Source organism: Suricata suricatta, chromosome 15 (assembly GCF_006229205.1).
Source record: "Suricata suricatta isolate VVHF042 chromosome 15, meerkat_22Aug2017_6uvM2_HiC, whole genome shotgun sequence".
In the NCBI taxonomy this organism is placed as follows: domain Eukaryota; kingdom Metazoa; phylum Chordata; class Mammalia; order Carnivora; family Herpestidae; genus Suricata; species Suricata suricatta.
This window is the reverse complement of record NC_043714.1, coordinates 35,707,680-35,728,602: the sequence shown is the minus strand read 5'-3', so window position 1 is coordinate 35,728,602 and position 20,923 is coordinate 35,707,680. Positions and strand designations below refer to the sequence as shown.

The window sequence follows — 20,923 nt, the reverse complement described above, 5'->3', positions numbered from 1 at the left end:
TGAGCATCTTTAAGGACGGGCTGTGGACAAGCCTTTAGGATTTAAGGGGAGAAGAGGCAGATCAGGTGGAGCTCTACCTACTCAATCCCCAAGTGCGGAGACAGTGCTGCAGATCCCGAGCCTTCCTGCTTTCCCACGACAAGCCAAGCGGTCAAATGTATTAGGTCTGCAGCCAGCACCCGCTTGCTCATCTGCTGTTCAGTTTCCAACTTTGGTGCCTACAAACTTCCGTATTACAAAAAACCTCATTTTAATTTTCTTTGGGGGCTTCAGGAACAAGCAGAGTTCAGTGATGTACATATAAATCTGCTGGCTTTCTCCGGAAATTCCATGTAAGCTTTAAACATTTTTATTTCTTGTTATGCACCTCACATGCTAAAATATCTTTTTTTAATTTACCACCAACAGCAAATGTAAATCCCGTCTCTCTTCACCCCTCCATGGCAGTCAACACTATTGATTACTCTGTACTTCACTGGAATAGTCTCCCCAACCTCTGGATGCTGCAGTCTCCCAGATTTCCTTTCTTCTTCCGGCCCACTCCTTCTCAGGCTTTCACCCCGACTCATTCTCCTCCACCCACCCACAAAAGTTGAAGTTCCTTAAAGCTCAGTGTTAGGTTCTCTCCTTGTTTTACTGTACGTTGTGTCTCCAGATGATGTCATTCAAGTTCTTTGCCTAAATGTTGACGACTCACAAACATATGTCCAATCTAGACTTCACCTGTCAGGTACAAGATCTCTGTATCTAATGGTTTACTAGAATTCCCTTAGATATCTCAAAGGCAGCTTGGAGTCAACAGGTCTATAAAGGAACTTACGATCCGACCTCCTCAAGCCTGGTCTTCTTTAGGCATTCTATGCAGGGCCACCACCCAGGCACACGAGCTAAAAACTTGAATTCATCCTGGACATATATCCTTCTTCCACTCCCCATATTCAATCCTTCTCCAAGTTTTATTGATAGGATCTCACACATGTGTACAGTTATTTTCCCTTTCTCCATATTTTCTGCCAATACCTTTAAACCACCAACATCTCTTACCCGGGTTAGTGAACTAGCCTCCTCATTCATCTTCTTGATTCTGTCCCTCACATTCTCCACCCCTAATCCCAAGCCAAGTGTTGTATAGTCTTTTCAAAAGACTGCGTGAATTTCCACATCTCTGCTTAAGATGGACTGATTTGTTCACATCTACAAGACAGGTCCACATCCTTGGGTTCACCGACAAAACCATGAAAGCTACGGACCCTCTCTACTACACCAGTTTCATCTCACATCATGCCACTCTTGAGAGTCCGAGACTTTAACCTTCCTGACAATCCTGATTTCCTTGCACGCCCTGTGCCTGCCCCAGGCCGCTTCCAGCACAACGACTTTGTATGTGCTGTTCCATGTGTGGGTTTCTCCCTTCCCTAGCTCTAATTTCATCCGCAATTGCTCAGCTGTCATCGCCTCCGCCACGGACCACGTGTTCCCTCCTGTGCTGCCCTCTGTTGGGCTGCCCAGCAACGGCTTGTCCACACACTTGTCTCCCTACAAGAGTAAGAGCTGGTTCAACAGCTCTTTGTACCTTCATATCCTCAGCAAAGAGCACAGTATCTGGCACCTCATATTTCATTAACTGTATTGCGAATGACTACAATAGGTCATTTAATATTGAGAAAGTAAGTTATCAGTGATAAAAATCAATATGTACTTTTATGATACGTTAGGAAACAGGTGTGACTTTCCAAGAAAATTTTTTCAAAGAAGAGATTTTGTAGAAAATAAGCACCAACATTTCCTTACTTTTTTTGTTTTGCCCATTGCCTTCAGGATGGAAAGATTTAGGTCTTCCAGTGCTGCTAGTACATTCTCATATTCGCCCAAGTGCTGAGAAAAATATTCTAAAAGTAAAAATATTGAAAAAAGTTAATGTTTGCAATTATGTACTCTAGTTAACAATAAAATCAACTGATGACTAACTCCATAAATGAGTAAAACAAATTGCATGTTATAACAAAGCTGGAAGGTTTTCAAAAAGAGGCTAGGGTGTCAATATATTCACTTCATTAAAAAATGTAAATAGTTACAATTATCCTTGAAGAAATGCTTTTTCCTACAAAAATAGGAAAAAAAATAAATCTGGATCTATTAGCAAGACTGTGACAATAAAAACTGTTCTCAGCAGCATATTATTCTATCACTATGATACTCATTAAGATAGTAATTTCAAAAAAAAATTAAATGACATTTTATCGTTTCTCCTGGGAGACATTTAAGGAAGGAAGGAAGGGAAGCTCTCCTCTCGGTAAAGAACTCATAATGCTCCAAAACACAAGGATGGCCCCCCTTGGTACCTCCCAAGTAACTACTCCTGTCATGATTTATTTTTTTCAATGATTTAGGCAGAACAAAAGGGATGTTTACCACATTTTCAATTGACAGACATAACTAATACACTGGGTGTTATAACTAAGAGTATGGAATATAGATGGCTCCCAAACAAGTTGAAGTACAGGAGAGATACCTGCAAAACCTCATCTTTACTGACAGAGATCTACACATTTCTGAAATGAGAGATATCTCGCTTGACCAAAATCCATAGACAGTGATATACTGAAAAAGACCTAGAACTTCCAGTCACTAGAAAATCATTAGCCCTCCCCATTCCTGTGAACTCATCTTTGGATGAGCTGTAGTTTATCACTGCCTCTCTTTAGTGTGTCATTACTATTTATGGAATCAAATAGAATGATAAGCATAATCCACATGAAGCTGTTTGAAATCACAGAGATAAATTTCAGCGTGTTTTATGGAAACTTTAATTTATTTAATACTCCAAATGGGATTATTTTTTGACACTGATATTAATGATAAATGGAGAGTACCACTGAATGACTTATTAGTAAATGTGCGGAACTCATCTGAGAAGAAAAATAAACACAATAAATAATAAATCAATAAATCAATCAATAAATCAATTCTAGATTATGGCTGTCAACCTATGGTGCGTGTACACATGGATTAAAAATATATGGCATGTTTTTGACAAAAAGAAAATACGTTCCTGATTATGTATTTTTTTAAATGTGTGGCATAAATCATCTCCTATAAGGGGTCTTTCAGGAAGGGATTAGTTGGAAGATAAATAAGGGAGAAGATGCTCCTTAAATGCCTGCGTGACAGTAACATTTTAATTCTTGGTTGAGATACTGATTTTCTCTGAGAGGTGACCAACGTGTCTGACCTTGTCCATGTCATCATTTGCAATCGATGAAATCCTTGTGAATAAAACTATTTATGAACTAGCAAGCAATAAACGTGGCTAGAGAATATCGATTTTAAAAAATTATCAGAATAGAATCCACACTACGTTGCAACAAGCAAAACACGTAAAGAAAAATAGAAAAATGCAAAGCTGTTAGCACATTTTTACTTGTTTATATACAAAGATAAGCAGGCAGAAGTAGATTAAGTGAAAAATAGGATATGGTGCTTGAAAATCAGGTTTGAGGAAAACAAAACAAGATGAAACACCTCCTCTTAAACATGTTCATAGACAAGCTGTCCGGCTTAACCAGTGCAGGTCCCTGGAGAGACTGTAAGTGGCCTTTCCACTGTGAAATCAGATTTATGAAGGCACGTGCTGATAAAACTCACGGGGCGACAGTGAGGTTTCTGAGCTGACACACCTATCCAGCCTTCATGTCTTCCTTCTTTTACTCACCCACTCATTCATCTCAATTATCAAAGCAATTAGGGGGAAAAATTACTCCCCACGCAATACACTGGGACACAAAGAAAAGGACTCTCAGAATAGAGGGAACTACAGCACCCGAGCCCTGGAGAGGAGCTTCAGTATCAGGGTGATGTTGAGGGGGTGCAGGTCAAAGTCACTCAAATTGTATTCTACCTCACCAAAGGGCATGTGTCAGGACAAGCGGGGCTCCAGCGAACTCAAAGTGGGACGTTAGATGAAAGAGCCAGGACATTAAACATAGATGAAAAGGAGAGAATTCCTCGTCTCCACTTCTTTATGGTGAAGTTTCATATAGTGATCCCAGGACTTAACACATATTTATTTAGTGTCTTATTTGAGGAGCCTACAACCAGGTGGGGAAAATAAACAATCCAACAAATAACTGTTATACACATGATCATTGTGCCAGAAAATGGTCCAAGAACCCAGAAAGCTGCCCTTCAGAAATGGAGAGATAAACACTTTTCTAGAGCAGCAAAAGCAAAAGGAGTTTATCACCACTAGACCAGCTTTATAAGAAATGTGAAAGGGACTGCTTTAAGCTGAACCCAAAGGGTACTAATTAATTATTAATGGAAATACATATGAAAGTGTAAATATCACTGGTAAATGTAAATGAACAGTAAAACTCATAATAATCTAATGTTGTAGAGGTGGTGGATTAATCAGTTATAAAGCTAGTATTAAGGTTAAAAGACAAAAGTATTCAAATAATGAGAAGTATAATAATTTACTAGAACACAAGATAAAAATATGCAAATTGTGATAGCTAAAGCATAAAAATTTTCATGGGGGTGAGGGAGTAAAAATATAGAGCTTTAGAGTATGTTCAAATTTACGTTGTTATCAAGTTAAAACAGACTGTTATATATTGTTTTATGTAAGCCTCATGGTAACCACGTATACTAGGCACACACATAAAAAAAAGAGAAAAAATTGAAATATACCACTACAGAAAAGCATCAAATCACAGAGGAAGAGAAAAAGAAAGAAACGGAGGAACTATAAAACAATCAGGAAACAATCAATGATATATAAATATATATAAATAAGCATATATGTATAAATACTTACTTTAAATGTAAATGGACTAAATTCTCCAATCAAAAGACAGAGTGGATGAATGGATTAAAAAAATCCATCTTTGGATTTTTGTTGCCAACAAGAGACTCATTTCAGATATAAGGACACAGACAAAGTGAAGGAACAGAAAAAGATCTTACATGCAATTAGAAACCAAACAAAAGCTGGGGTAGCTATACTTACATCAGATAAAACAGACTTTAAGACAAAGTTTATAAAGAGACAAAGAAGGTTACTATGAAACAATAAAGGGTCAATCCACCAAAAGGGTATTACATTTGTACATGTATAGACACATGATACAGGAGCACATAAATATAGAAGGCATATATTAACAGATCTAAAGAGAGAAATAAACAATAATGCAATAAGTAAGGGACTTTAATATGCCACTTACATCAATAGATCATCCAGACAGAGAAGTCAATAAAGAAACAATGGCCTTAAATGACACATTAGACCAGATGGACTACACACGCGTGCATGCGCGCACACACTCACAGAACATTCCATCCTATAGCAACAGAACACAAACTCTTCAAGTACACAAGGAACATTCCCAGTCTAGGTTAGAGGTCTGGTCACAAAATAAGCCTTAATAAATTTAAGAAGACTGAAATCACATCAAGCATCTCATCTGACCACAATGGTGTAAAACCAGAAATCAATTATAAGATGAAAACAAAAATTCACAAATATGTGGAGACTAAACAACACTCTCTTAAGCAACCATCACTCAAAGAAGAAATCAAAAGGGAACAGAAAAAATAACTTGAGACAAATAACAGTGAAAATACAACATACCAAAACTATGAGATATAGCAAAAGCAGATCTAAAAGGGGAGTTCATAGAGATAAATGCCTACGTACATCAAGAAACAAGAAAGATCTCAAATAAATACTTCAAAGAACTGGAAAAAGAAGAAATGAAACCCAAAGTAAGTAGAATGAAGATCTTCACAAAGATCAGCCGTGGGGAGTAATGTACAAGATAGTAACTACGGTTAGTAATACTGTGTTACGTATTTGAAAGTTGCCAAGCTAATAGATCTTAAAGTTCTCATTAATTAGACAAAGGTCTGTGTGTGGTGATGGATGTTGACTTATTATCCATCAAAGCATATGTGTCAATGTCAATCTAGGCATAAGAATATCTGGAAGGACATGCTCCAAGCAGTTAGCAGTGGAGATTAACATCAGGGAAAAGGGGAAGAAGAGGGGGAGGGAGCGAGGGGGAGGGGAAGAGAGGGAGAGACAGAGACTGACATTTTGTCTTACATGTCTTGAAAATCTGCATTGCTAAAATTTAAAAACCAGTTAAGAACTATTTTCATAACTAAAATAAAGCAATACTTTATTTTAACAGATTTTGAATTCTAGGTCCATAATTTATTTAGTTAACTGACTAAGAAAAAGCAACAGGACGAAAGCTGTGGATACCTGACCTTCTAGCTGGCTTCCTGGAAGAGCACATGAAATCTGGTTTTCATGCCAGTCAAGCGCCATCCCTCCCATGCGCCAGGGGGAATTTGTTCCGGATGTGAGTTGACAGATTTTACTTGCTTACACTGAAGCATTTGGTTTTGATTAGAATCCAACTTAAATATTTACTTTATATTTACAAAATAACGACATGAAACTATACTCTGGAAATTAAAATGCATATTCTTGAGCAGAGAGGGGGAGGATTATAACACACAATTGGGAGCACACTCACTGGGTTTAAAAATACAGAGCAATTTGGTTGCATTAAAACTCCATATACCAGTTCCCTGACTATGGGGAAAATCATAGCCAAAGCTTATTCCAGTAAGTACAGAGTAGGTTTCTAATCTAGTTCTATTATTATAGAAGACAAATTAAGCAGTTTTTGGTAGAGGATGAAGTGAAGATACACAATTATACTAGGAGAGGATAATGTAATACTCCTTAGAGACAATCCATAAGCAACACAGCAAATAAAGGAGAGCCACCGAATAAATGTCTTCATCTTAAAAGCCCTTTTAACAGTTTGCTTGTGCATGAATCATGCCCACTTAGGCAAAGGTAAGTAGACAACAAAAAGAATTATGTGGATGATTGGAAAAAATCAATACTTGGGCCTGACCTATCTAGAAATGGGTCTCCCAGTCTCACAAAATTATTGAGACAATCTCCGTTCCCTGCTCTCTCTCTCTCTCTCCACTTCACTGCAGGGACCATGTGCACATAGATGAGAGTGGGTCACAACGTGACCTTTATAGTGATTGCTGTTCTTTAGAAAGCTTGGTGGCCAGGGTCCCCACAGGCCCTTTTGCCTCTGTGGCACAGTTTCACACCCATGTGTGGATTTTCCCTGCTTTTCTCTGCTAGTGTTTCATAACTTACAAAACATGAACTGCTTTGGTAGCAAGATACCTTGCTTCTGTATAAACAGCTTGCTTTTCAGTTGGATTCTTCTCACTGAATATAAGATAGACATGATGCAGGAACAGAAATCAGAGGTTTTTCATGGCCATTGGAAGATCTGAAAACTCATGGTTGGTGGGGCGCCTGGGTGACTCAGTCGGTTGAGCATCCAGCTTCGGCTCAGGTCATGATCTCGCAGTTTGTGGGTTCAAGCCCTGCATCAGGCTCTGTGCTAACAGCTAGCTCAGCCTGGAGCCTGTCTTCAGATTCTGTGTCTCCCTCTCCCTCTCTCTAACCCTCCCCTTCTAAAGCTGTCTCTCTCTCTCTCTCATATAAATAAAACATTAAAAAAAATTGAAAAAGAAAGAAAACTCATGGTTGGTGATTATCCTATGTCTGTTGTTCAGAGTTCTTTTCTTGAGAACTTGTATTCTGTTATGTTGACCTGGCATATCCTCACTTGGCATATCCTCACTTGATATTGCTCTACATTTTTGATGAAATGGAAGATAACCACTCTTAAATATTGTAACATGGGCTATGTGATGATTTGGTAAACTTTAAATTTGTAAGAATTATAAGATGTTGAAAGTGCTTATGACTTCAATTACGAGTTTCAAAGAATAACTGTAAAATTATTTTTAAGAAGTCTAGACAGTAAACTCAAACTCGGACAAGGTGTTATATATTTACCTTAAGACAGAAAGCTTAAAATCTTCCAGTGTTCAGATAAAATGGCTGATTCACACCGAATAGTCTCACAGTGTGCCATAATTTTCTCATAACAAAAGATAAATCTCAGAAATATTTGCCTTCCCACAGTCCTGGCCTTTGACTTTTGTTTCCAACCACAAAGATAAAGAAAATAATTGAAGAGGCTATTAAATCAGGAATCTGTAGAAATCCCTCTCTCCATTGAAACTTGTTTTGCAAGTGACATTTAAAATTCCAGAATTGTTTAGGCAGGTATGGGACAGAGTTGTTTTTACATGTCAAGGGGGCGGAGCGGTCAGTTTTGCAATATATTTGAAAAGAATAATGCAGTTGTGTTAAACACCAATTTAAAAATAGATTCGACCTGGTGGAGAGTTTCCTACCATGAAACTAATTGTACCAAATGCAAAACAACTCTCCTCCATGAACAAATTTATGAGTCCCAACTCTTTCTGCAATGAAATACATGCTTGAGTAAAACTCACAGTTAAGATAAATCCTGTGAGATCTCAATTATCTTTTATATTCCCAAACTCCTAATCTAGGACACTAATTTCAGGGTATATACATTTGTATAAGATGGTGTTCTTTTTCATTCGAAAGCAAGTAGTCACTTTGATGGCCTCCCCCTCCCCCAACACAACTTACCACATAGTTCTTCTGTGTCAAGATTGCTGAAAAGGAAAAAAAAATTGTTACTTTGGTAATATTTCAGTTTTTAAATAGTTAAATACAGTTATTCCCTAATGTATATTACTATAATAATAGAGGATATGTGTGATTTTTCTTATAAATAATCAATTACATTAACAATGATTATATCAGATTCCATCTTTGAACAAATAGCTCTTGGGGTGCTTTCCCCAGTGTCATGCTGGGAGACACTGCATTCTGGTGAAGGATCAGAGGCTCTGAAGTCAGAATGCCTGAGTTCAAATCCTGACTCCACCATTTACCACCCATGGGACCCTGAGTACTTTGCATCCCTGGGTCTCAGTTGCTCAACCACAAGGTGGGGATAATACCCTCTGTTTCATATGAATGCAACAGGATGAGAAGGGGTTAATACATAAAAGCAGTTAAAAAAATAACCAGCACAATACAAGCACTTATTAAATATTATCTATCATGATTTCTGACTTGGTGGAACCACTAGAACTTTCATTATCTAAATTCAATCTTTGAGGGAAGTTTGATTCAATGCCTTCGTGGAATGATTTCTAAAACACAATGAAGAGCTGTATGGCTTAATCTTCACATGTAAACAACAGACACCTCTTACGAAGATAAAATTGGAACCGCAGATGAAATATTAGCAGATATAATACATTCCTATTGGAATAGTGTTTTGACTGAGGAAAGCATGGTAAAGGAATGCAAGAATGGTCCAAAATCAGGCGATAAGTAAATACAACTCTACGTTGTTAACTTAAAAGAAATAACTCATATTAAATACTAGATGAGACGTTAATAAAATTTTATTTTTGGAAAGTGCATTTAAATTTTTTTAACTTTATTCATTTATTTTGAGAAAGAAAGAGAGGGAGGGGCAGATGAGAAAGAGAGAGAATCCCAAGCAGGCTCTGCACTAACAGTGGAGACTCAAACTCATGAACCTGGGAGATCATGACCTGAGCTAAAATCAATGGTTGGATGCATAACCAACTAAGTCACCCAGGCACTCATTAATCTTAGCAAGTTTAAATGAAACTGAAGTAAAAGTAAACCTCTTAAAGATGATAAAGACTTACTAAAAGTCAGCTGCAAACATCAATTAACTGAAAATTTTGTACTTCATCCAACTGGCCCAGGCCAAATCTCAATGTAAATAACCATCACAATCCAGATGTACTCTACTAGCAGTCAGGGTTGTTGGACACTGAGTCATTTTACCAGTCCCGTCACTAACTGCAGTGTAATTTTAAATTCAGGATTCTATCCTCAGACTATGAATATTTGATCTTGGATAAAGGACATCTCCTCTCTTAAGCAGATCTCTTTGTAAAGCAGTATTTCACACCAGACAGAACATGTAAAGTCTTCTGCGGAAGTTTTGGTGTAGGTTCTGCTCATTCACTTATCCCACATGTCAAGCATTGTTCGTCATAATCCATCAGGTGGCAACAGATCCTGAGGGGAGTATGTCCCATCACTAGTCTCTAGCAACTGGATAGAGTTAAACTCATAGAGTAAATAATTAAAATACAATAAAGTTGTTGCTGTGGGGGAAGTGGCTGACTGCAAGGTTAGCAGAGACTACAGAAAATGAAATTTTGAGGTTAAATATGAGTAGAAAAGACAAAGGAAGAACATTCCAGTGAGAAGAAACACAATTTTCAATAACAATTACAAATGCAAGGAGTAGTTCCTGTGGCTGCAGCACACGTCATTACTGAAGAATGGGACCAACCAATGAAAAAAGCCTCATGTGACCTTGTAGGTTTCTACGTTCTCTTGCCAATTTGAAATCATAGAGGATTTTAAAGAAGGTGAGTGATATCATCAGATTTATATTTTAAGAAGGTCACTGACAGATGTGTTGAGATTACATAAAAAGAGGGTAAAAAGGGGTCAAGAGACCAATTTGGACATTATTACTAAAGTCTGGGCCAGCTGACCCCAGATCGGAGGGTACAACCCAAGGAGTGAGCACAGCCATCCACTGGAGGCAAAAAGAAATACTTCAACTTTATAAATACACACACACTTCTAAAACTTTTTATTTTGAAATAATTTCAAATTCTACAAAAAAAGCACCTTTCACCTAACCCCCCCATCAGTTGTCAATATTTTATTTCACTTGTCTTATCACATTCTCTTTTTTCTCTGTATGTTTCTTGAAACCATTTGACTGTACAGTGAAGATATGATATTCCTTTGCCCGTAAATATGTCAGTATTTTCCATCAAAAAGGAAGAAACTGATATACAAGTGAAGAAACTAATATCCATTCAATGCCATTATCAAGTCCAACAGTTGTCAAGTATTTGTATTTATATTTAACCTTATACCTTTTCATTTCTTTTTATGTAGATTTATGGTGTATTAATATTAATACAGTGGTGTAGACACATGATTTGTAAGTCTTTATATGTCAGGATTTCAAGCCAAAAAGCATTACCTAATATGGCAGCTTGGAAGAGAGAGGGCAAAAGGAACAGACAGATGTGAAAGATTTTGAGGTAAAGCCATCAAAACTTGGAATCCTACTGGATTCAGAATTCGATCACTTAGAAATTTCTAGTACCATTTCAAATATTTTGTTCATTAAAGCACAGGTCATTTTCTAACCTTACTGTTTTCACAGAACTTCAGACTTAAAAAAGGACAATAAAGGTCACTTTTGTTTTTGTATTTTCTCCAGAATGGTTCACAGGTTCATAATGAGATTTTTCATTTCAAAGGAATAAACAGCCCAATCCATTAGTAAAATTAAATTATGTGGAATATATCATAAAACATAGTTCAGAGTAATTTGCATGACATTAGTTGTACTTGTTTCTTAATAAAAGGCTGTGTTCAAAAAGTACTAGAGTGCTCGTCACCTCAAACATCCCTTTAGCCCTTTCTGTGCTAGGCTGTTTGTGTGGGTAATAAAGCATGGTTCTTTTTAAATTTTATTTATTTTGAGAGAGACAGAGAGTGTGCAAGCTGGGGAGGGGCAGAGAGAGAGGGAGAGACTTCAGCAGGCTCCGTACTGTCAGCACAGAGCCCCATGAGGGCTGGAACTCTCCAACAGAACTGGGAGATCACGATCTGAGCCAAAATTAAGAGTCAGATGCTCAACCGACTGAGCCACTCAGGTGCCGCCAGTTCTTTTTTATACGAGACTTACAATGTGTGAATTCTATAGAATTGACTTCTGACAGGATACCTCCAGCCTGTAGTAACCTGGGATTGTAAAGGAATACTAAGCTATAGATGAGCCTAGAGGATAATCTGGTAGCATGTTTCTTTTCTGTTTCTTTTCATGTTTGTAGCAAGAAAACCTATAATCTTTTAGCTATGCCATCATTAAAAAAAAAAAAGAAAAAAGAAAGCTAAATGGAAAGAACACATGCTAGTTACACTGTAAACATTCTTACTGAAACAGAACCAGAAGGGTGTTGCTAACAGAGTGCGTCCTCAGCTAGATGCCAAAGAGCCGTGAGGAACAAACATATTCATTGCAGCCTGATTGACAACTGTGGGGAAAAATGGAAACAAACTAAAAGTTCATTAGCTGGATAACTAAGTAAATTGCATGTCATTATATAATCATTAAAATGTATCTATAGAGTTGTCAATAGCTTGAAAAACGCTTCTGTTTAGAAGTTACGTAAAAATGTGAACCCAGATATAAATGGTATATACAGAATCAAAAAAATGTGACTTGGAAATAAGTGAGGAACAATATCAACAGCAGATCACATTGCTTCCGGATGCTAGGACTTTGGGCGGGTTTACTTTTGCCTTTTTTTACAGCTTTCCAAACCTCTTATCATTACAAGGTTTTGCTTATAATGGAAAAAAATATACTTTGTGATAAAAAAAAAATAGAGAAAATCAGGAAAACATGTTAAACATAAAAGGTAAGGTTCATATTATTCCATCCACATTACTTAACATGAATCTACTTGGTATAAATTGCAATATACCTGTCCGTTTGGGTTTGCCACTCAATTTTGCAAAAAGCACCACTCAGACACTCCAAGAATGACAAGGACGCAGCAGACACCGCACACCACTCATGTATAAATCTTGGGGGCATCGGAAGTCCTTTTGACCTGATCTGTGGTGGGCACTCTGTTGTGATGAACAAACGGGCTCTCCTAAGAAGTATGTTTACTGTCAAGAAAAGAGAAAATATTTGGGAAGTCCAGATGATTTCTACTCGAGAATCTTCCTAACAGAACCAATTCTAGGGTCCACCTCAAAACAATCCTGGCTTCACATTAACATTCTTAGTCATCTCTGAAGTACTTTCTAACAGGGTTAACTGCCTTTGCTGCATAAATAAGTGACTCTCTTACTGAAAAACCACCATTCTAAGCTGCTTCTTTGCTTCCGATTATATTCAAGATTGTTAGCGTCTTCCCAAAATTAATACATTAGCAGGAATCTTCAAAGTCTAAATTCTAGCTTACCTTTTAATGAGCTCATCCTCAACCAGCCTAAACATCACCAGTGCAAACAGGTTTCTTCTTAAATGGGCAAAAGAGTTTGCTAAACACCGCTAAGCTTCCTAATAACCTAAAGGAGTTAATACTGGCCTCCAAAAAGCTTTACATCTAGACAGCATTTGAGGCGAGGAGAATGTGACTCAATGAGCAACATGCTTAGATCCTGCCTGGTGGGAGCCGTACAGCAATGCCCACTTTGGTTTACGGGCAGACTAGCAGGCTGGCTAAGTAACAATATGCTCAGCCATCATGGTGTTCGTTTTACAAAATAATATTATGATCTTCCAATTCACAAAGAATAATCCCAGCAGAATAACTTCCTATCATCACCAGAGCCACTGTGTTCAGCTAGTTCTGACACGCCAAACAAAACAGCTTTAACGAAAATCAACAGAAGCAATATCGGGAGATCCGAATGATAAAGGACCTGACCTTGCAAACAATGTTGGGATCGTTTTTAATTCCATGATGTATGTGTGTGCTCGATCATACAAGAGTCCCTGCCCCACCAGAGGGACAGGGCAGATTGTGAGGAGGACTGGAGCCTAGAATGGGACAGGCCTCCTGGGAGAGATGAGGTGTGACAGATCCAAACTGGGCTGAAGTGAGCGCTCCAGACGGAGGTCTGGAGGTGACAGAATGGAGGCCAAAGGGAGCTTCGGAGCAGATTCTATCCAGACATCCTCTGGGCGGGGCAAGTTGCATTAGTCACCAGACTCCTGACCCAAGAGCTGCAGGTGAGGGCCTAGCGCGAACGCAGGTCCCTGTTGGTAGAAGAGCAGCAGCACCGCAACGGTTATGGAACAGGCGCTCGGACTGTGCAGTGAAACCACAGCCGGGATAGAAATGGAGATTGTTCTTCAACATTAAAATTTTTCCCAGTGTAAAATGATTTCTACAATCAAGCTGATGAACGCATTCATCATTTCACGTAATTACCGTCTTTTTTAAGATTCCTTCTTATAAACAAGACAGATAGTTGTCAGAAGCAAGACAATAAATAAGGCCAGGCTATCAATCTGGTGTGACATGATGTGGCGTTCCAGGGCACTGAGTAAACACACGTGAGATCTCTGTAAATCGCTTCTGCTGAAGGCCACCATTGTTCCTAGAGCCTAGAGTGAGTCAGACCCTGGGGTTGCAGGGGACACGGTCCCAAGGGTAAGGAGAGATGAGGACTACGGAGTGTTGTGGCAGGCAGCGTTGGCACGCAGCTGGCTCAAAGTGCAGGCTTAGCATCTACGTGATCACAACAGACTTTGGATTTGGGTGTCCTCTATTGGAGGAACTTGTAAGAGGTACCACAAGCAAGAGTCTGAACCCTGCATTTAATACTGGGGCCAATTAAGGACAGACTATTTTCACGCATAAACACAATGGCTCATGTGAAAGAGAAAATAGGATTGAAAAATCATGGTTTTTCCAGTCAAAAGTTAATTATTTACTCATCCAAGATATATTAAACATTTGCTACGTGCTTCGTACTGGGTTGGCCTGTGTCCTCCAAGAACATCTGTTCAAGTGTAAAACCCCAAACCTATGCACATGGTCTTGTTTGGAAATAGGATCCTTGCAGATGTAATCAAGTTATGATGTGGCCATACTGAGTGAGGGTTGGCCTGAATCCAGTGATGGGATCTGTAGAAGGGAAGGGAGGTTTGGATTCAGAGACAGACAGGGAGACAGAGACTGGCGTGATGCTAAATCCCAACTATTGCCAGCAACTACCAACCAGAAGCTGGAAGAAGCAAGGAAGAAAGCCTGCCTGGAGCCTTTGGAAAAAGCACGGCCCTTGATTAGACTTCTTGCTTCCAGAATAAATGTGATCTTTGAGCCCACCCAGTCCATGGTACTTTGTTACAGCAGCCCTACGAACCTAATACCTGTTGTACTACTCACTGTGGGAGATTCAAAAGTCATACACACAAAATAACACTTTCTTTTCATTTCTGTGTCATTTTAGTAACCCTTGAGCATTTAGTGAACTGAAGAGCCAGTTCAAAAGTTCTTACTAAAAGTTGTTACTATGTTGCATTAGATGAACAGAAGTTTAGGAATTGCAAACGGAAGCTTACACTACCCTGAAGAGTCAAATGTGACGAAAAATAAAAATAATTTAAAAAACACAAGAATTCAAAGTTAAATAGCAACGACACGCATGGAGTGTTTGCCATAAGCCCGGTGCTACAGTGTCAAGGGCTTTACTTGGCGTGTCTCACTTCCTATAACTGATTTCACCATCCTCATCGCACAAGGAGGAGACTAGGTCCTAGGTGATGTTCAGCAACTTGTCTGAAGTGACACATCTATTGAGTGGCAGGGCCAGGATTCAAACCCAGGTACATCTGACTCAAGAGTACTCTTAGCCATTCTTAACCATTCTGGATGTTTGGAGTCATCAGCATATGCGGGTACTCAAAACCATAGGAACAGTCATAGTCCAGAGTGTTTGTAGTAGAACCATGGAAGAATTAAAAAAAATTTTTTTACATTGAGAGACAGAGAGAGAGGAGTGTGAACAGGGGAGGGACAGAGAGAGAGGGAGACAGAGAATAGGAAGCAGGCTCCAGGCTCTGAGCTAGCTGTCAGCACAGAGCCTGATGTGGGGCTCGAACCCAATAACAGTGATATCATGACCTGAGCTGAAGTCAGATGCTCAACCAACTGAGCCACCCAGGTGCCCCAACATGGAAGAACTTTCATTCAGACTTTCTGATCTAAACACCATGGCATCACACCTACCAAAGGTGAGGATATTGGGCTCTTCAATTTGCTCTTCCTCCACTGAACCCTGAAGTCACACAAGGGCAGGTACTTTATACTACTTACAGTATAACAAATATAAAAAACAGGAACTGACACAAGGTATGGATTAACGATTAGTACTTTTTGACCTGAATCCTAGAGATGACCATAACCTGGGACTATATCCAGCCAAGGATGTGAAAGATTACTGCACTGAAATCTCTAAGACACTGATTAAAGAAACTGAAGATGCAAATAGCTGGATATTCTGTGCTCATGGATTGGGAGAATATTAATGTGTCCACACCACCCAAAGCAATCTACAGATTCAAATCAGTCCCTATCAAAATTCCAATGGCATTTTTCAGAAGTGGGATAAACAATCCTAAAATGTGTAGGGAATCACCAAAGACCCCAAATAGCAGTCTTGCAAAGGAAGAGCAAGGCTGGAGGCATCATGTTTCCTGATTTCAAACTTCATAATGTACAAATCTATGATAATCAAGACACAATGTTATTGGCATAAAAACATGTATCTGTGGACCAGTCTAGAGAGCCCAGAAATAAACCCATCAATTATAAGTGACAATTGACAATCAATTTATGTCAAAGGTGCCAAGATTACAGAATAGGGAAAAGAGAGTGTCTGTAATAAATGGTACTGGGAAATGTGGACAATCACATGTGGAGAATGAAACTGAGCCCCCAACTTACACCATACACAATACTGAACTTAAACTGATTAGGCTTAAATTTAAAATGGAAATTGAATATTTAAATACAAGACCTTAAAAATAAAACTCCTTGATGAAAATATAGAAGTGGAACAACTTGACAGTTTTTTGGATGTGACGTCCAAATTCAAGGCAACAAAAGCAAAAACAAACAAGTGGGAATTATCAAACTAAAAGGCTTTTGGGGCACCTGAGTGGCTCAGGTGGTTAAGTGTCTGACGACAGCTCAGGTCACCATCTTATGGTTTGGGAGTTCAAGCCCCATATCAATCTCTGTGCTGACAGCTCAGAGCCTGGAGCCTTCTTCAGATTCTGTGTCTCCCTCGCTCTCTGCCCCTCCGCTGCTCACACTCTGTCTCTCTCTCTCTCTCTTCCTCAAAATAAATAAACCTTAAAAATAAAAAAAAAAACCTTTTTCACAACAAAGGAAACCATTAACAAAATGAAAAGACAACCTATGAAATGGGAGAAAATATTTAATTGTGTATCCAATAAGGGGTTAATATCCAAAACATATACAGAACTCCTATAACTCAATAGCCAAAAACAAATCTCACGGAAAAATTACCATAAGACTTGAATAGACATTCTTCAAAAGACACACAAATGGCCAACAGGTGCATGACAAGGTGCTCAACATTACTAATTATCAGGAAAATGCAAATCCAAACCACACTGAGAGAACACCTTACACCTGTCAGAATGGCTAGTATCCAAAAGATAATAAGTAACCGTGTTGGTGAGAGAATGGAAAAGAGGGAATCTTCGTGCTCAGTGGGTGGGGATGCAAACTGGTACAGAACTCTGGAAAACAGTAGGGAGGGTCCTCAGAAAATGAACAATAGATGATCTAGCAATCCCACTTCTGGGTGTTTATATGAAGAAAACAAAAACACTAGTCAAAAAGATATTGCACGTTGCAGCCTCATTTACAATAGCCAAGACATGGAAATAACCTAAGTGCCCATCGACAGACGAGTGGATAAAGAAGTTGTGAAGCATACATATGAGTATTACCCAGCCATGATGAAGGGAATCCTGACATTTGGGAAGACATGGATGGACCCTGAAGGCACTATGGTATGTGAAATGAGACAGAGAAAGACAAATACCATATACAAAATACTGAAAAAGAGCACAAATAAGATGGCTGAGGATAACCAGGTAATATTCAGGTCTCAGAAGTCAACAAGAGAGTTCCAAAAGTGCTCTAGACTGAAGACGAATCAATACAGGTCACATTGAATGTCTTGGGCAAGTTTTGAACAACAGTTTTGGTCCTTCTCTGAAAGTGGGAGCCGAGGAAATGCAGGCAGAATATAAACATGACTTTTTGAAGAAATGGGACACAAAAGCAGGAAATAAGGCAGGACTAAGAAGACATAGCGAGAGCAGTTCAAAGGAAGAATGTTCTATCCCCAGCCCCCACAGGCAGAGAGGAAAGGGTGGGTAATAGGCAGAGAGACGCCAAGTAGATACAGGGAAGAGGAATCGGAGGCACAGGTGTGTGTGGGGTGGAAGCAGACATCTAATTGGTTTGCATCCATATCTGTTTTCTAGTTTAGAGGTTTCTAAATCTAGCTGAGCATCTGAACCACCTGGAGAAAATTTTTTATGTAGATTTTCAGGCATAACACTGAGAGATTATGCTTCAAAAATTCAAGATGTGGTTCAGGAATCTCTTCTTTAAAACACTGCCAACGTGACTTAGTAAACAGTCTTTGCCTTTAACACTATTTCTCAAATCAAACTAAGTATTTCTTAGAAATAAAATAATCTGCAAAAAATATCTGCTGCACTGTTAAGTGGTAGCTTATATTTATTACAATTATATACTCCACGCTAATAGCAGAGGTTGGTAATTATACCAACTAATATCCTCTACTTACTTCTGGCTCTTCAGAAGCCCAACTTCCATTTGGTAGCAGACACAACCTGATTATACACAAGGTCAGTCTCCAAATAAAAATAGCATATTTGACCCTGCTGTCTTGTAAGCCCGACACAATGTTTAGCAGAGAAGACTGACTTTACTAAAACTTCTCCTGAGTCACATGAAGGTCTGATTGCAGCTCTTCCCCCAGAACTTAGTATCTGCGTAACTTCAGTGTATCCGTTGCTGATACTAATGCTTACTTTCATCTCCAGTCCTGTCTTCTCACTCAAACTTCCTTCTGGCTTCTGCGATCAGTTTTTGGGCTTTTCCGGTAGGCGGGGCTGCCGGCGCCTCTCAGCCCTGGGTGTGCGTAAGAATCACATGGAGGGCTTGTTAAACACAGACAGCTGAGCCCCACGCCCAGAGATTGTCTGTTATGAGGAGGGGCCCATGAGTTTGCATTTCTCTTGAACTTCCAGGGGATGCCGCTCGGCTACTGGTTCCAGGACCATAGTGAGAGCGCCACTCAATGAACCGGAGTGCAACTTCTTATCTTGGCCTACTTTTACTTTTTTTTTTAAATGTTTGTTTATGTTTGAAAGAGACAGAGAGATAGCATGAGTGTGAAATGGGCAGAGAGGGGGACAGAGGATCCAAAGCAGGCTCTGCATGGACAGCAGAAAGCCCAATGTGGGGCTCGAACACAAGAACCCTGAGATCATGACCTGAGCCAAAGTCGGACACTTAACTGACCTAGTCACCCAGGTGCCTCTTTCTTGTACTACTTCTGATCGAGACTTTCTACAGCCCTCACCTCATGAGCCACAAGCACCCTCTGTCAGCTGCTAGCTGGCCCTGCTCACCAGCATGTGACACAGCGTCCTCTCTAATGACTTCGGGCATTTGTGAACAGATTGCCTTCGAAACCTACCATCTGAGGATTCAAACAGGATGTTAAGTCACAGTTTTCCCCAAGGCTCTGATTTTGAACAGATTTTCTGTATACAAAGAATGTTAAAGATTGCATCTTGAATGTGTTGTCAGATATAAAAGTTGCATATGGGGAGAATATAATGGATCTACGTTTTACACAGATTCTTTTGTAGGTATTTCATATGTAGGGGGGGAAACCCCACTCTGACTTTACAGTTGTATCGAATGAGGAAATACTGGTGGGGAGGCTCAGGGAAAAGTAGTAAAAATTTACCAGACACGGGTTTTATCATACCGTGATTTATAACCGCTGAAGCATAAAGTAAGTGCGAGCAGTTGCTGTGGTTTAACATAATATGCTGAACTAGAGGATTTTGAGCTCTAATTGGCTGACTAACGTCCTTATCTTCCAGAACTGAAAAGCTGTCCCATGCCTCGTATCCTCAGAGGAGTACGGATATGTGACCCCCCACCACTCCAACTCCTTTTTCTTTTTCTCTCACTGCTCCCTCTCCATTGCTCAACACCAAGCCCGGCCCCGGACTGCCCCCATCAGTGCTTCCTGTATCTGCCAAAGTCCTTTCCTTTTATTCTTCTGCCTTCATTCTTATTTCTTCTACCTCCTGCCATTTCTCATACCAATTAGTTTTGATGTTGACAAGGTTAGCCTTTATAACACAGTAGCCATCTCTTGCTCGTTCTGCTCTCTTCCATTCTTCTTTACCATCACCCCCTATCTCTGGGGAAACCTGCCTTCAACTAGATGTTTCTGATAGGCTGTTGATCATAGAGCTCCTATCTGCCCTACTCAGCCCAGTCCATTTGGTCACATGCATGTGCATGAAAATACTCTGCTTTCCCCTTGGCTGTGATGAACGGCCCCCAGTAGGCACACTGTGCAAGGGGGACTTTTTAGAGCAGTACTCCTTTGGGATTGTGTATGGGACAACTTTGGATGGGCTAAGGGAATATGATAGAGTCTTGCACGACCTAAAGCCACTCACTGGCCTCCTGACATGGCAGAATCATATCTGTCACAGAATTGACTGTGACAATCCTGAGAGAGAAACAACTGGAGAGACAGGTAGGAGATGGAGTGGGACAGAATGAATGAATAAATAAAAGCAATGACCCCAAGTCCCTAGAATCCCTGTGACAAGCTTTACACCATCCTGTCATCATGGAATCAATGAATTCTCTCTCTCCTTCTTTCTTAATGTAGTTTGAGTTTAGTTTCTGTCACATGTGGCTGAAAAAAAGGCTGAAGTTCATAAACAATGACAGCACTTTTCTACCAAAGGGAAAATTAATCTTCCCTGCACATGGGAAAAAACATGGGACTTCAGCTGTGTCTGCTCCCGCGAGGGATTAAGCCTTCCCTTCCTCCGTCCACGTAGAGTCTTACCCAGCTCCTTCTCCACTTAGAACTCTTCCAGGAACCTCACAAACATTGCCCACAGGAGTGTTTCTCAAACTCTCTATGGGGAAGGATGAGATTTTAAATTTCCATTTTGTGCCAGAGTGATAGTTTTGTAAAAAACTA

General features: G+C 39.5%; 1 protein-coding gene across 1 annotated transcript in view; it reads right to left on the bottom strand.

Moving 5' to 3' along the window:
* Positions 1-1,269: 1,269 nt before the first annotated feature.
* Positions 1,270-20,923, bottom strand: part of NECAB1 (N-terminal EF-hand calcium binding protein 1) — an 83,914-nt gene continuing 64,260 nt past the window's right edge. Inside the window, exons 4-6 of the mRNA XM_029923301.1 lie at positions 8,579-8,604; positions 1,792-1,889; positions 1,270-1,536 (exon numbers count right to left, since the gene is read on the bottom strand). Coding sequence (XP_029779161.1) covers positions 1,270-1,536; positions 1,792-1,889; positions 8,579-8,604 — 391 coding nt within the window. The remainder of the gene's footprint in view (positions 1,537-1,791; positions 1,890-8,578; positions 8,605-20,923) is intronic.